This window comes from Propithecus coquereli, unplaced genomic scaffold (genome assembly GCF_000956105.1).
Source record: "Propithecus coquereli isolate 6110/MARCELLA unplaced genomic scaffold, Pcoq_1.0 Scaffold19, whole genome shotgun sequence".
Taxonomy (NCBI): domain Eukaryota; kingdom Metazoa; phylum Chordata; class Mammalia; order Primates; family Indriidae; genus Propithecus; species Propithecus coquereli.
Window position 1 is genome coordinate 9,124,431 of NW_012143856.1, and position 17,878 is coordinate 9,142,308.

Below are 17,878 nucleotides of genomic sequence, written 5' to 3' on the forward strand. Positions count from 1 at the left end.
TCTCACAGATCTGAAGGCTGGGAAGTCCAAGATCAAGGCAACCACAGGTTCAGTGTCTGATGAGGACCTGGTATCTCTGCTTCCAAGATGGCACCTTGTTGCTATGTCATCCTCCAGAGATGACAAAGGCAGTGCCTTTACATGGCAGAAGGCAGAAAGGCAAAAGAGATGAACACTAGTTCTCTCAGCCCTTTTTTAAACTTGCTAATCCCATCTGTGAAGGCTTTGCCCTCATGATTTAGTCATCATCTAAAGGCTCCATCCCTTAGTACTATCATGTTGGCAATTAAGTTTCAATACATTGATTCTGAGGGACACATTGAGATGACAGCACCACCTTTTATATATTTCCCCATCAAAGACAGTTGCCACTTTATAGAAAGGACTTCTACTTCCACTAATGATGGGCTAAATAATTCCAACCAATTCTTCCACCGAAGACATCTACAAAAGCCAAACAAATGTATTTTTTTAAAAAAAATCTTCCTAAAGGCACAGAAATGCTGGCAAGGCACTTTGAAATACCTAGGCTAAGCAGCTGGGGTCAGAGAAGGGGCCACACCTATAGTCCCAGGTACTCAGGAGGCAGAGCCAGGAAGATTACTTGAGGCCAGGAGTTTGAGAACAGCCTGAGCAAACAGTAAGACACCCATCTCTACAAAAAAAAAAAAATTTTAATTAGCCAGGCATGGTGGTATGCGCCTATAGTCCTAGCTACTCCAGAGTCTGAGGCAGGAGGATTGCTTGAGCCCAGGAGTTCAAGGCTGCAGTGAGCTATGATGGTGCCTCTGCACTCCAGCCTGGGCAACAGAGCAAGACCCTGTCTCAAAAAAACAAAACAAATATTTAAGGAGGCAAGACTACATGAATAATAAAAACAATAACAAAATGAGAGGAAAAATAAAGAGACACAGACCTAGAGGATTCTAGATATTGAAGCTACCACACATAGACTTAAAAATAGCTTTGTTTACAATGTTAAAGGACATAAAATATGAGGTTGATAATTTCAACAGAGGATTCAAAAATACTAAAAAGACAGAGCAGGGATATGTGTATATACAGAGAGTTCCTGACTTACAATGGTTTGACTTACAATTTTTCAACTTTATAATTGTGTCAAAGCAAAACACATTCAATAAAAACTGTACTTTGAATATCCATATAATAATTGTTTTTAACTTTCATTATAGTATTCTGAAATGGAATCAGACCTACATATCTAAAGGAATGGGACAAAAAGGACCATTTTTAAATAACTATAGCACGTTTCACCATCATTTTAACGTGATTTGTTTCCCCAACTCTGAGCCCTAAAAGGTTTTGGCAGGCAAATCTATGCTGAGGTCCTGCTAATGGGATATTTCAGTATTAGTGGAAGAATCGTTTGTTGGTTCCGGTTTCCGTTAGAGATGGACACCTCAGGTCCTGCGTCAGTCTTTTGTTTGAGTTGAGGACCCTCAGAGATCAGAGGTGTACATTTTCGTGAGAGGTGAAGAGTGTGGATCCTGTTTCAGTCTAAAGAGTCAAACAGAATCCGCACTTTTGACTGTCCTCTTCACAATCACTTGATTTATCAGCTCGGAATGGAGAACGGTTCTGGCAGACAAGTCTATGTTTGGGCCCAGGAAACTGGATATTTCCAAGGGGTATGTATCAGAACTTTTGAAAGAAGCATGATTTTACGAATTATTTCACCAGTATTTCACCACATTTAAGAGACTGTAGCACTGTAGCTAACTGGATATTGCTGTATCATTGCAAGAATTGTTTTTTGGAATCAGCTTTGCTTAGAGGCAGAGACTTCAGGTCTTGTGTAGTCTTTTGTTTGAGTTTAGGACCCTCGGAGTTGAGAAGTGTGCATTTTCGTAAGAGGTTAAACGTGCGGATCCTGTTTCAGTCTAAAGACTCAAACAGGATCTGCCCTTTTCACCGTCCTCTGCACAATCACTTGATTCATCAGCTCGGAAAGGAGAACGGTTGGGGCAGACAAGTCTATGTTTCGGCGCAGGAAAGTAGATATATCCAAGGGGTATGTAGTAGAACTTTTGATAGAAGAATGATGTTAGGAGTTATTTCACCAGTATTTCAGCACATTTAAGAGACTGTAGCCCTGTAGCTAACTGGATACTGCCATATTATTGCAAGAATTGTTTGTTGGATCCGGCTTTGCTTAGAGGCAGAGAATTGAGGTCTTGCGTAGTCTTTTGCTTTCCTGGCCCGAAACATAGACTTGTCTGCCCCAACCGTTCTCCTTTCCGAGCTGATGAATCAAGTGATTGTGCAGAGGACGGTGAAAAGGGCAGATCCTGTTTGAGTCTTTTGAAGTCCTCAACTCAAACAAAAGACTGACACAGGGCCTGCAGTCTCTGCCTGTAAGCAAAGCCAGATTCAACAACCAATTCTCGCAATAATATGGCAACATCCAGTTAGCTACAGTGCTATAGCCACTTAAAAGTTGTGAAATACTTGAATAATAATTCTTAAAATCATTCTTACTTCAAAAGTTCTGATACCTAATCCTTAATAATATCCAGTTTCCTGGGCCGAAACCTAGATTTGTCTGCAGGATCCGTTCTCCATCTGAGCTAATGAATCAAGTGATTGTGATGAGGACGGTGAAAAGTCTCAAGTATTCACCACTTTTAAGAGACTGTAGCACTTTTCTCCACCATTTTACGTGATTTCTTTTCTCAACTCTGAGCCCTAGAGGGTTTGGCAAGCCAGTCTATGCTGAGTCCCTGCTAACTGGATATGTGAGTATTAGGGGAAGCATCGTTTGTAGGTTCCGGTTTCCATTAGAGAGGGAGACTGCAGGTCCTGCGTCAGTCTTTAGTTTGAGTTGACGACCCTCAGAGATGAGAGGTGTACATTTTCGTGAGAGGTGAAAAGTGCGGATCGTGTTTCATTCTTTAAACTGAAACCTCAGACATGTTTAGTCTGACATCACTAGTGATGAAGCTAGGCTTGACCTCAAAGGACTAGTGAGAGGATATGAAGTCAGATGGCAGAGAAGAGGAGGTTTTATGGACTTAGGGAGTGAGAGGAGATTGTTAGATACATCGCTTCTTTCCTCTATCAACCCTCCCCAAGGCAGTCTCACATAAATTATTAAGGGCAAAGATACTGTGGATGTCACTGCTAATTATGAGGCATAAGTAGGCTTTTAGAAATCACCTAGGAGCTTTTGGGGAGGGGAGGATCTGACATTTAGAAAGATGCCCCTCCTAGCTAATGCAGACACATTTTTTTTTATTTTTATTTTTTTCTTTGATACACGTTCTTGCTTTGTTGCCTTGGTTAGAGTACAGTGGTGTATCATAGCTCACTGCAACCTCCTTGAACTCCTGGCCTCTAGCAAGCCTCCTGCCTCAGCCTCCCAAGTAGCTGGAACTACAGGTCATTGCCACCACACCTGGCTGATTTTTCTATTTTTTGTAGAGACAGGGTTTCACTCTTGCTTAGGCTGGTCTCAAATTCCTGAACTCAAGAAATCCTCCCACCTCAGCCTCCCAGAGTGCTAGGATTACAGGTGTGAGCCACCGTACCAGGCCAGACACATTCTTAATTAGCTATCATCAAGGCTGCAGTTCTTTGCTATTGTTCTTTCACGGTGAATCAGAGCAATGCTTAACAAAAGCATGCTGAAGAGATACTGTGCTTTCTTCATGAACACACTAGGGAGCTATCTACAGCCCGTTCGAAATATTCTGCAGGCAAATAAGAAGTTTGAACTGGACAGAAATTCACTCTCCTCCCTTTCTCAAAGTGGTGGTATTCGTGGCAGTCTTTAAAGGGAAATGGTACATAGAAAGAGAAACAAATAAACAAAATCAAACAAAGCTAGAGGCATCACATTACTTGACTTCAAAATATATTACAAAGCTATAGTAACCAAAATAGCATGGTACTGGCATAAAAACAGACACACAGACCCATGGAACAGAATAGAAAACACAGAAATAAATCCACATACATACAACCAACTGATATTCAACAAAAGTGCCAAGAACACACAATGGAGAAAAGACAGTCTCTTCAATCAATGGTGTTGGGAAAACTGGATATTCACATGCAGAAGAATAAAGCTAGACCCCTATCTCTTACCATATACAAAAATCAAATCAAAATGGATTCAACACTTAAATGTAAGACCTAAAATGATAAAAATACTAGACAAAAACGTACAGGAAATGCTTCATGACATTTGTCTGGGCAAGGACTTTTTGAATAAGACCCCAAAAGCACAGGCAACAAAAGCAAAAAGAGACATATGGGATTACATTAACTAAAAAGCTTCTGTACAGCAAAGGAAACAATCAACAGAGTGAAGAGACAGCCTATAGAATGGGAGAAAAATATTTGCAAACTATGCATCTGCAAGGGGTTAATATCCAGCATATATAAGGAACTCAAAAAACTCAATAGCAAGAAAACAAATAATCCAATTTAAAAATGGGCAAAATATCTTAGACATTTTTCAAAAGAAGACACACAAATGGCAAACAGATATGTGAAAAACTGTTCAGTATCAGTAATCATCGGAGAAATGCAAATCAAAACCACAATGAACTGTCATCTCTAATTAGAATGGCTATTATCAAAAAGACAAAAAATAACAAATGATGGCACAATGTGGACAAAGGGAAACTCTTATACACTACTAGTGATAATGTAAATTAGTATAGCCATTACAGAAAACAGTATGGAGTTTCCTCAAAAAGTTAAAAATAGAACACCATTTGATCCAGTGATTCCATTACTGAGTATAGATCCAAAGGAAATGAAATCAGTATGTTGAAAAGATACTTGCGGTTTTATGTTTATTGCAGCACTATTCACAATAGCCAAGATAGCGAATCAACCTAAGTGTCTATCAACAGATGAATGGACAAAGAAAATGTGGGCATATATACAACAGAATACTATTCGGTCATAAAAAAGAATGAAATCCTGTCATTTATGGCAACATAGAGGAACCTGGAGGGCATTATGCTGAGTGAAATAAGCCAGGCACAGAAAGACAAATACCACATGATCTCACTCCTACGTGGAATCTAAAGAAGCTGATTTTATAGAAGTAGAGAGAAGAACAGTGTTTATCAGAGGCTAGGGACGGGAAGGTGAGAGGGATAGGGAGAGGTATTAGTGGGTACAAAGCTACAGTTACACAGGAGGAATAAGTTCTGATGTTCTATTGCACATTAGGGTGACTATGGTTAACAATATTGTATATTTCAAAATAGCTAGAAGAAAGGATTTTGAATGTTCTCACCACAAAGAAATCATAGGTGTATGTGGCGACGGATATGCTAAATACCCTGTACATCACCTTATACTCCATAAATATGTGCAATTTTTATGTGTCAGTTAAAAGAAAAAGGAAACAGAACATCAAGTAATGACAACAGAACAATTATATATTATATACTTGGGGTAGGAAACTTTTTAAAAAAAATCTACTTACCTCTGAAATTTTTACAGAGACATTATTTTGTAGATCATAGAAGTGAACATTGTTTTCTAAACAGAACAGAATTATGTGTCCTAAAAAAATAAAATAAAATACAAGATCAGTTCTCAAAAAGAGAATAAAATAATAATTAAATTTTACCTCCAAAGAGCCCTGTGAAGTAAGTGAAAATGTACTGATATTTCCATTTTACATATCAAGGAACTTAGGCTCAATAACCTCAAAATCACACAGTCAAGGGTGGTGCCTGGGTCTCAAATCTCAAGCCCTGGACTCCACCTAGACACTGGGAATGGGGCAGGGAAGAATACAAAGTGGCCTGGCATTGTTCTGTCTCTGAATGGCCCAAACAACAGAGTGATGTCCCCTTCTGGGGAAATAAGACACTGTTCTTTGTGGAGTAAGTGGATCCAAGAGAAGGAGATTCCCCAGGATTTTCAAAAAGGCCTTAAACAAAGGTTCAAAACAAAGAGTACTTTAACAAATTAATTCATCATGTAACTAAGAAAATTCCACAGCACTCAGAGAATGGAGCTAGGAGCAGGCAACTGAGAGTAAGCACAAACACTGTTAGCCTTGCTCTCTGCTAGCCCCCATCCCACCCACATCCTGATGTTCAGCCTGCTCTCTCAGGACCCTGCAAACAGAAATACTCTTGAACAAGTCCCTTCCCCTACAAAGAAGTACCTGGCTGAATTCCAAAATGCTCTTATTGCCCAGAAAAGGAATGGGCTTTTTCTTTCTTTATTATTTTTTTGTAATTCCACTTATCTTATTTGTTCCTCAACATGTGTACACACAGTTTCCTGTGCTGGCACCTCCTTTCCTGCCCTGAGCCTGCTGGAATGCCTTTCACTCCTCTCTCCAGCCACCCACGTTTTACTCTTCCTTCCAGAGCAACTCAAATGTCCCTTCATCTGTGCCTCCTGCTCCTCTAGCCTGCAAGATCTCTCCTTCTTTCAAAAATATTCTGTGAATTTTCTCTCTGACTCGCTGGAGTACAGGGGCAGTTTTGGGCTTGTCACCTCCCTTGTTCTGCCCTTGTGCCTGATAGCTTGCTGGACTCCAGCCAGATGCTCTGGTGCTGTTGCCAGTTAATGAGGACAGGGACCATGCCTCTCCTATCCACTGCTATGGCCCAGCACCAGCAGAGGGGTGGCTCATGGTAGTGTTCAATCAATATGTGTTTGATTTGACAGTCATAAAACATTGCTTTGTGAGTCTAGACACCTAACATCTCACTTCCTGCTTCCTTTAGAGCCCTGTTAGTACAAGTCCCCTGGGCTGGAAAGCTCATGGCTGGGAGGTTCTGATATGTTATTCACAGCTAGACCCCAATATTGCTACAAGCTGGTCTAGTACTCACAGCCAGGCCATTTTGTTCTCCTGTTGGACAGAGACCTTCTCAAGGAATAACAACCTCACACAAGGTTACTCTGACATCAAGATAAAATGAAACAAAACAAGGCCACCTCATAGTTTTGTCTAAGCACAGACAAAAATGAGATTACTATGCCACCACAAAATACCGCATCAAAGAATTGCCCTGCTCTCTGACAGAAACCCTGCTTCCTTAGATCCACTCCCAAATCATCAACCTAAGCCTAAATCCTGTAATAGGATCTTTCTAACATCCTCTTACTGAGACACTTTGCTGCAACAAGTATTAATAATAAAGCCAACTTATTTCACTACAAGTTTGTTCCTGCTGGTCTTTGGACGAAATATGTTGATAACTGTAGGCAGCCATTTTACTTTCATCGATATCCACAAACGTCTTAGGGGTATGTATTATTATTACCAATTTACAGCCAGGGAAACTCTGGCTGAAAGAGATCAAGTGATTTAGCTGAAATCATACAAAGAGACTTCTAGATGTAACCTTGGTCACCTAATAATGTAAGGATCAGTCAACCGCATGTCAGCAGTATTATTCTGTATACCTTTTTGTGTGTATACAAAATATTTTACAAAAATTTAAGTAAGAACAATGAACTGAAAACAAAGTCTCAAAAAGATGCAGGTGGTACCTAGGAGGGCAGATGCCTCAGGCCTTTTCCACCTCCCAGATGGACAGACGGAACAAGCAACAAGCAGGAGCCAGACTACAACGGGGTGCAAAATTTAAGGACACCAAAACTCTCACTGATCAAGGTTAATTAATATTAATCTAAACATTTTAAGGCAATTAATATTTAACTCAATTGCACATGCTAATTATATTTAAGGCAATTTTTTAATATAGCAAATCAGCAAACTAGGGCCCAAGGCTGGCGCCTATTTTGCAAATAAAGTTTCACTGTAAGTTCCAATAAGTATGTGTCTGCTCAAAAAACAAACTCCAGCATCCGCAATACCAAGTGGCATTGTGGGTGTCCATCGCTAGAAGACACTGAAAATAAAAAAAAAAAAGACTGGCTCCAAATAGGCTGAGAAATGAACGGGTGATCATTTCGCCACAGGCTGCCGGGGTCTCGGACACCTGGCAGAACGCCGATGGAAAGAACTCTGCAGCCCCGGCCGTAACACCCCTCTCCCAGCAGCCACATTCTACCCGGCTAAAGGGGTCCTGCCGCTTTAAATCTGGGCGGCTGGCAGCCCCCAAGGCAGGCCGTTGCCCCGGGAGACGGACGAGCAACAGCGGCGCACGCCCGCAGCTCCCGGCAGGTCGTGGCTGCCTCGGCGCCGGCCTTGATCACACTTCCCGCCAGCCATGGCCAACTTGCACTCACGTCGCAGCTCCAGAGAGCTGGAAGGGAAGGAGGAGGGCCGGAAGGAGTTGGAGGAGGGGTTAGAGATGGAGGAGGTGGAGGTTGAAGAGGAAGAGGAGGAGGAGGAGGAAGAAGAGGAGGAGGAAGAGAAAAAAGAGGTGGTGGCGGTGAAAGGGTCGACGAGGCCCAAGGACCCCGAGTTGTTCTATGAGTACTTGTGGAAGGACATGGACCTAGGTGACGGCAATGAGGACGACTCGGTAGGGGTCCGAGCCCGCTTAACCAGCGTCGTCAGCCCCAGCCTGAGCCCGACGCCGCCGAGGGCCAGCGAGACACAGAGCGAGACGAGCACCCAGACGCTGAGAGAGAGCCCACCCTCGAGCACCTCCTCCCATAAAAGTACCACCGCGGGCCCACCTCTTCCCCAAGGGCTTTTCTGTCCGTAGGGGGCAGCTGGTCTCCCCGCCCCCGAGCCTTCGTTTGCCTGGGTGTCCGGTTTCTAAGTGCTCGAACCACTCCACACACCCGCAGTCTGTGTCACTCTCTTCTGTCAAAGGCGCTGAACTCTTGGCTGCGCTGTTGTGATGATTCACAATTTAGGGTATAGGTGAAACCCTTAGTAAAAGGTGAAACTTGAGCAGTGCTGTATGGAGTGTAGCGGGTTTTTTGTTTGGTTTTTTAGACAGGGTCTCCTTCTGTCGCCCTGGATAGAGTCCTGCGCTCAAGCAATCCTCTCGCCCCGGCCTCCCAGAGTTCTAGGATTACAGGCGCGAGCCACCGCGCCCAGCCAGTGTTCATTTTTATAACACTCCTGCGTGCATTCGTGGTGGTGTTCTCTCTCCTCTCTCTTTTTTCTCTCTCTCTCTCCTCTCTCTTTTTTCTCTCTCTCTCTCCTCTCTCTCACACACACACGCACACGCTCTTGTTACTCCTGGAGAACAAGTGTCTGAAGGGTGCTATGCTACTAAACTCCCTTGTGTGTGTTTAACTTTCTGTGCTGAAACCACTTCAATCACTTCCTTTAAAAGACAGGCAGAGCAGTTATTCAGAGAAGGTTTTCTCAAGCTTCCAGTATTAACATTTTGGTCTGGATAATTCTTTGTTGGGAGGACTGTCCTGTGTATTTTAGCATGATTAGCAGCATCCCTGCCCTCTATCTCTGGCTATGCTAGTAGCACACACCCTTGTGATGATCAAAAATGTCTCCAGACATTGCCAGTTGTCCCTGGCAGCAAAATTGCCCTTTAGAGCACCACTGATACAGAGAGAGTGGCTTATTTTTAAATGTTTCATTCAACAGGTTTTCCTAAAATATTTCAGACATTTAGGCAAGACATGTCTGAAATAAATTTAGATAGGTAAGAAAATGTTTTTGATTTTCATATGATTATTTTATGAAGTTGATAATGTTTGCCTTTTGGATAAACATGTTAGAAAGTAAAGCAAAATAATCTAGGGCATTTACAACTTATCTATTCAAAAGGTTTTTTAAAAAATCTATACTGGTAGATGCTTTGGAAGAGATGAGGACAAGTTCCCTATCTCCAGCTTATTCTAGCTGTAGAAATGACATGCCCACTTATCAATGTTACATAAAAAATAATACATACATGCCATGTGTACAATAGTTAAGTGCTATGAAAGTTTAGAAATAGACCTCTATTGGCTAAATGCAAGAGTGTCCAAGGATACCTTGGTGGAAGAGAGTGGAAATTCCGGCCTCTTTTTCCTCTCTTCTTTTTCTTGTTATTGCTATTAGCCTTCAAGTGCTTTAACTACAATAGGAAGATACCAGAGAAACATCTTTTGGAACATCTTTGTAAATCTTTCCTGAAATCTCACAGCAAAGCTGAATCCACAATCTTTCTTTTTTTGTTTTTTTGAGACACAGTCTCCCTCTGTTGCCCAGACTAGAGTGCCATGGGGTCAGCCTATCTCACAGCAACCTCAAGTGATCCTCCTGCCTCAGCCTCCCAAGTAGCTGGGACTACAGGCGCAGGCCACCACGCCCGGCTAATTTTTTCTATTTTAGTAGAGATGGAGGTCTTGCTTTTGCTCAAGCTGGTCTCGAACTCCTGACCTCAAGTGATCCTCCAGCCTTGGCCTCCCAGAGTGCTAGCTGCACTCAGCTAGCAATCTTGAATTACTCTTTACCCTAACTTTACTTTTATAAGCAACTTTTAAATTCTTAAGTGTAAAGAAAATTGTTCTGTCCTACTTACATGTTTTTATTTATCCTTTTAATTCAACTTTTTAATTAAAAAATATATGCACATGTTAAAAAACAAAGTACACAAAGGTATAAAATTGAAACTCTCCATGCCCTTCACATCTACTGCCATTCACCAGAGTTAACATACGGTTAAGTTTCAATTTTGTTTCCATTATAAGTTTAAATAACATTTAAACTTATTTGATTTATCAATTTCTGACATAACTATTGACTTTCCACCTTTCCATTTTGGTATTTGTATTATTTTTAGTTTTTTTAACATTTAATACTTAAAAGTATTCAAACCTCTACTTTTGATTTGTCAATTTTAGTAAGCATCAATTGACTGTATTATGAAAAAGTAACATGTTAATGTACTTGTGCTTCCTTCCATCTTTCCTCTTACTTCTCTCCCAATTAACAGAATTTATATACATTATATAACAAATTATATTAAAATATACATATTCACAAAAAGTTATATTACTTTGCCAAATTTTAGTATGTTTGTATTATGGTTTGTTATTTATAATTAAGGTGCTTTGGGTACAGGTTGCTTCTAAAAACCGAAAACTGATAAATAATACAATTCCATGTTAAGAAACCAGTAATGTGATTGGATCCATGGACAAGAAAATGTAATCCTATGTCCATAAAACTTGTCTCCTAAAAAGTGAACTTTTCAACTCTCAGTTGTTTTTAGTTGTCTCCAATTTTTCTGTGTTGGGCCCAAAGGGCACACTTTCTTGATTCCTGTATTGCCTTTTTTCTTTTATTCCTTTTCCTTTTTCTAGAAAAACTCCTCAGGTAATTTTTCTATGTAGGTCTCATGGGTAGTCAAATTTCTGAGTTTTTGCCTGCCTAGAAATTTCTTCATTTTGCCCTTATACTTTATTTATTAATAATGTAACCTGGCATAAAAGAATAGATTAAAACCATTTTCCCTCAGAGCTCTGAAGACACTGCTTCATTGCCTCGTAGTATCCGGCACTGCTGATTGGTCTGATTCACAAATCCTTCTGGTATTTGATTATTTCCTCCCCTTCATTGTCTCTATTCTTTTCTTCAGTACCTCTCCTAGAGGTTATTGGACCTCTTAGATAGATTACCCATCTTTCACAACTTTTCCTTCAGATTTTCAGTATCTTCAAGGTTTTTGATGTTTGCATGCTACTATACAGCCCTTGTACAGAATTTTTTATTTGGGGGATTCATGTTTGTAATTTCCAAGAACCAGTTCTTGTTCTCTGATTGTTGCTGTTCAAAATAATTTTTTTTTATTTTTATCTCTTTGAGGGCACTATTACAATGTGTTAAAGGTCTCTTTTGTTCTTTGTATTCCTTTTTTGTTTCAGCGTCATTCTGTTTATCTTGATCTTTCTCTTCTATGTTATTGATTGTCCTTCAGTGACTGGTAATCCTTGGTTATCCATTTATATTTATAAATGGATGATGGGTAGGTAGCTTGAATGGAATCTTCCATATGGCTTGCATGGGAGGCTTTACTCTGATCCCTGTGCAGGTGGGTGGGGAGTATCAGAGTCCACTTCCTGCAGTGTCTGGGCAGGGAGCAGTCAAGCCAGGTAACCCACTGTTACTAGAGGTAAGGCAAGGACACTTTACTGTATCATTGGAGTTCTTTATGGAAGGAATGTCACTTCCTCTTTTCTCAACCAAGCCTGTTGGGAAAGTCCTGAGTACATTCATACTCTGCTCTACTTCCCTTTCAGGGCTAAAATCTCCCCAGGCAAGTTGCCCACTATTTTTAGAAGGCAATTCTTTGGACTTCATCTGGAAATAAAAACAACTGCTGCCAACTGCTCTGTGTAAGGGGAGAGGAAGGGGCCTGTCTGGCCAGCTGTTCAAAATTCACTCCTTAAACTACCCCGATGCCAGCCCCCAGGTCTTTTCTCTCTCTCTGTTTGGTTGGTCCAGCTAGAAGCTTCTCAGGATTCCCTTTGGAAGAACCTTACCTCTCTCTGCTCTGGCTTTACATCAACCTATAATCATTTTTCTCTTTTCTTTTTAGTGTGACTTGTCTATTAACCTTTCTTTTTTCCAGAGCTAGTTTCTGTTTGTTTGTTTGTTTGTTTGTTTAAAGTGTCTGTTATTTCAGTAAGAACTTGGAAAGGAAGAGAAGGAAAATTGTGTACTGAGCTGCCATCTTGACCTGAATTCCTGTCGTATGATTTTCAATCCATGGGAACCTCTCTTTCCTAGATCAAATTCTTAATTTCTCTTATAAATCTTCCTAAAAAGATGTCTTTTACATGTCAAAGCATTCTCTGGTAAATTTGATGAGATTATGAGTGATTTTTTTAGAAAGTCCTAAAATTTCACAAAAAATGCAACCCATTTTGGCTCAACTTCTATTTTTAATTGCCTTATTAGTATTCCTATTGAAAATAGGGCAAACTTTAGGAAGCAGATGAATGTGGAAAAACACAAGTTTTAGAGCCAAACAGGAATCCCTTGTGGTTTTTGAGAGGTTCCCTAACCTTCATAAGCCTCAGTTTCCTTAACTGGAAAAATGGAATACTAATACCTGCCTTGATTGTTTTTTGTAAAGATAAATGAAATAATGTGAGTAAAGCAACTACTATATATGTACTACTATACAGTAAGTTCTCAGTTAATTTTAATTTTGTCATTGTCCTCCATCTCTCATATTTACACAGAATTTTATAAATAATCTTTGGTGTTGGTTTAAGGAAGGCAAAGGACCTAAATGAATATTGTTGTTGTTAGCCATTGGATTGGGGGTGGGGGAACCAGTAAAGGTAGCCTAGGGATTTCTCTTTAATGATCCTTTGCTCATAGTCTCTCTAACTTGTTTCTCTGGGAAGTTAGGTAAATAGGGCTCCCTAAGAGACCTGCACAGGTGTCCTCCACAGAAGAGTTCCTCACCTATTACAGGACACAGTCATTTCAGAATTACAAAAACAAAAACACTCCACAGATGCAACGAGCCAAGGAATAAAGCATCAAAAAGAAAGATGGAGATGTAAGAGAACTAAGAAAGTTGGAAAAGTGACAATCCAAAAGTTAACTAAATTGTTTGAAAAAATATTGTCTCATAATTTTGGAAGATCCAGCACATTATTTTTAGAAAATTGAAATTCAAAGAGACCAAGGAGTTTTAAAAGCAATATCGTTTTATTGTTACCAGTAAGCGTTATTTTAACTAGTACTAGTAAAAGTCAATAAATTCCTGCCTCGCTATCACATCACTGATAAATAACTGATTAAACTACCCTGAAAAAATACAGACTGTTTAATGACAATGCATTTAACATCAGCCCTTTAAAAAGAGTTTAGATTATTTTGAAGCTATTGATAATGAACAATTTATTCTAATTTAAATTCAAGTAAATGTTTAAATGTATACACCAATACCACCATCACAAATGTACAGATATAGTGGTAGTAATTTACTCTCTGAGGGAGATAATACGGTATTGGAAGCCACTGGGATTTAGAAAGGAATTCTTTCCAAAGAACAGGTTTGATGTTAATACACTCTGCCTAAATTTACTGAAGAGATAAGAATGGAAGAAAATATTTCAAAGAAAATAGAATCAGGATCTTCTATGTATTAATGTATTTATTTGATTGTTAAATGTACTATATTTAGAAGACCTGCTAACAACTATATTGGTATACTCTCAAAACTAACATTTTGTCTAAATTTCAGAAGTATCTATCACGGTTTGTATCCAGGAATTCCAATATCAGTACAAACAGAAGAAAGTTGGCTTCAACAATTGTCCAGTAAAAAGCCTGCAAGTGAGTAGTTTGATTTCTTAGCTTTGCTGGGAGGTGGGATTGCGTGTTGGCAATATCACAGGTGTTGAAGGTCAATAGAGTTAGGTTTGAATCCTGGTCCTGGCACAAACTAACAGTGTGATGTTGGGCAAGTTGCTTAAACCTCATTGAGTCTCAGTTTCTTCATCTCTTGGTAATAATCATACTGTCACAGGATTGTTATGAAGATCAAAATGAGATCAAATATTTAAACTCCTTGGCATTTAGTATTCAATAAATGGTAGCATTTATGTTCACATCAAGAAATAATCTGACATTATATTTTTGATACACATCTTTATTTTTTATTATAGAAGTAACGTGCACACTGTTTTTAAAATGTCAAACCATTAAGAGGTAGATAATGTAAAAATTTTTAATACCTTGGATATGCTAAAAAAAAAATTAAAATTTTAATTTATCCTAGTATAGTGCCTTTCAGTTTTTTTTTGTTTTTTTTTTTTGAGACAGGGTCTCACTCTGTAACCTAGGCTGGATTACAGTGGCACAATCACAGCTCACTGCAGCCTCAGACTCCTGGGCTCAAGCAATCCTCCTGCCTCAGCCTCCTGAGTAGCTGGGCTACAGGTGCTCACCACCATGCCTGGCTAATGTTTTTATTTTTTGTAGAGACAGGATCCACTGTGTTACCCATGCTAGTCTCAAACTCCTGGCTCCAGCAATCCTTCTGCCTCAGTCTTCTAAGGTCCTGGCATTACAGGCATGAGCCACCATGCCCAGCCCCTTTTCAAATTTTATATTCAAGTTTTATGTTATGTCACTTATTCATCACATACTTATTGAGCACCTACCATTTGCCAAACAACTGTCATAGGCCAACCCCTGTTCTAGGGAACCTGCAGTGAACAAAACCAATGTCTCAATGATATTAAAGGTGGGAGGTGGAGGTGATGGTGAGATAGATAATACACAAAATAAGTAAATATATAATACATCAGAGGGTGTAAGTGCTGAGCAGAAAAGTAAAGCAGGGAAGACGATGGACAGTGTGAGGGTGGGAGGGCTGCCAGCTTACACAGGGTGCCCAGGGAAATCGTCACTGAGAACGGAGATATTTGAGCAAAGACCTGAAGGAAGTGAGGGAATGAGCCACAGCGATCTCAAGGCAAGAGTGTTCCAGGCAAAGGAAACAGCAACTGCCTCTTTCTAGAACAGAAGAGGCCACTGTGGCTGCAGTGGAATAAGCAAGGAGGAGAATCCTAGGGGATGAGGTCGAAGAGATAATGAGAAGCAAATCTTTCTCACCGGGAGTGAAGTGGGAAGTCACCGGAGGATTTGTGCAGAAGAGTAACACAATCCACCTTCTATTTTAATGACTGCTGGCTGCTGAGAAAAGCTGGTAAAGGGGAAAGGGCCCAAGGATTGAGCCCTGCAGTTCTCCACTGTTAAGTTGGGGACATGAGGAGGAGACTGAGGAAAAGCATCCAATGATATAGAAGGAAAACCAGGCAAGTGTCCTTAGATGCTAAAAAGGGTCTCAAGGAGGAGGGAGCGATCAACTGGGTCAAATGCTACTTAGAGGTCAGGAAGATGAGGGCTGAGAACTGACTGTGACATTTAGCATGTGGATAGGACCAGCTTCTGTGTAACTGTGGGGATGAAAGCCTGACTGGAATGGGCTCAAGGGAGAGTGAGAGAAGGGAATTGAAAGAGTGTAGAATAAAAATGGAATCATACCCCGCACTCCCATTTCATTGCTAAGCTTTTAGTGGTGCAATGGTGTAATGAATACATAAACATAGTCTTATTTTTCTTCCCAGCCCAGATTCTGATGTGAACATAGTCTTATCTTTAAAAAGTCAAAAAATGTAAATCAAACAATGTTTTCTTTTGACTATTACGCCCAATTTCAGAGGTCACCACTATTCTCATGCTGGTATGTATCTTTCCAAATCTTTTTCTGAGCATTTACATTCATATAGAAGTATGGAGAATACTTTGGCCCTTTTTGTTCGTCGTTGTTTCCCTGAATGGTATCACATTGAATATGTTGTTCTGCTTGCTTTTCACTTAACAATATGCCTTGGAAATTTTACCAGGTCAGTAAATACAGATCCTCCTCATTCTTTTTAATTGTTGCATCATAGTACCTGGTATGGATGTACAATTACTTATTAAAGATTCCCCAATTAATGCATAAAGCCATTCCCAGATTTTCACTTCCACAGTGTTACAGTAAGCATCCTCCTCTTTGTATACACATCTGAGTATTTCTCTAAGACAGATACCAAGAAAGTAGCATTGCTGGGTGAAAAGTTCCACATTTTGATCATCACCTTCCTAAAGAGCTGACCCAATGTCTGTTTTCACCAAAAGGGTTGTTGAGACTACCCTTTTTCTGCCCCTCCCAGTATTTGATCTTGTCACTCTTCTAAATTTTTGAGAGTCTGGTAGGTGGAACTTATACTGTATCTTATTATTTTATTTAGTAGTCCTTGATTACTAGTGAGGTTGAGCTTCTTGTTAATAGGACATGTTTTTTTGGTCATTTGAATATCTTCTTTGGATTAAGCAAACAAGTGTTCACATCTTTTAACCATTTTTCCATTGGGTTGTGTTTTCTTTTCGTCCTTCCTTCAGCTCTTAACATATCTATAATACTTCTTTGAATATTGTATATGTTATAAAATTTTCCTCCCAGTTTGTCTTTCATCTTTTACATTTGCTTGTGGTAGTTTTTTGTCATATGCAATTTTAAATTTTGATGTAAATAAATATTTTCCTTGTTATTCTTATATTTTGTGGTTTATTTAAGAATCCAGTACCCAAATCAAGATTATAAGCATGTTTTCCTATATTTTCTTCTAAAACTTATAGGATTTTATTATTTACTTTTAGCACCTTAATCAACATGGACTTTATTTTTGTGAATGGCTTGGTATTTTCCTATATCAATATCACATTATCTTAATTTCTATAGCTTTATATATTTAATATATGATAAAACAATTTCTGCCTTCCTTATTTTTTTTTCTTTTTTTTTAAACATTTGACAGTCAGGTTACCTCCTTACTCTTTTTCGACATATTATTCCTAGTTCTTTTTGGGCATTTGCTCTTCCAAAAGTATTTTGGAATCATCTTGTCAAATTCCATTGAAAAATCCCATCAGAATTACATTGACTATATAGATTAATTTGGGAATAATCGTTATCTTTTTAATATTAAGTATTGCTTTTCAGGAATCTAGTGTACGTCTCCATTTTTTTTTCAGGAAAAATTGGAATCCTTTTTCTATTATATTTTCTAATTGGTTATTGTCAATGTATAGGAAAACTATTGGTTTATATGTATTAATTTTGTATCTGACCCCCTCGCTATACTTTCTCATTAATCCTAATGGTTCGTTAGTTGAAAATCTACTGGACGATTACATTTCCTGTGAATAGGGACAGTCTTATCTCTTCTTGAATGTTTTTCTTCTTCTTCTTTTTTTTTTTTGTTTTTTGAGACAGAGAACCACTCAGTTGCCTGGGCTAGAATACCATGGCGTCAGTCTAGCTCACAGCAACCTCAAATTCCTGGGCTCAAGCAATCCTGCTTCCTCAGCCTCCTGAGTAGCTGGGACTACAGGTGCGCACCACCACGCCTGGCTAATTTTTTTCTATTTTTAGTTGTCCAGCTAATTTCTTTCTATTTTTTTTTTTAGTAGAGACGG

General features: G+C 39.4%; 1 protein-coding gene across 1 annotated transcript in view; it reads left to right on the forward strand.

Annotated features, from left to right (window-relative positions):
• The first annotated feature begins 8,270 nt into the window (after positions 1-8,270).
• Positions 8,271-17,878, forward strand: part of ERICH6 (glutamate-rich 6) — a 36,066-nt gene continuing 26,458 nt past the window's right edge. Inside the window, exons 1-3 of the mRNA XM_012642878.1 lie at positions 8,271-8,583; positions 9,485-9,542; positions 14,091-14,178. Coding sequence (XP_012498332.1) covers positions 8,271-8,583; positions 9,485-9,542; positions 14,091-14,178 — 459 coding nt within the window. The remainder of the gene's footprint in view (positions 8,584-9,484; positions 9,543-14,090; positions 14,179-17,878) is intronic.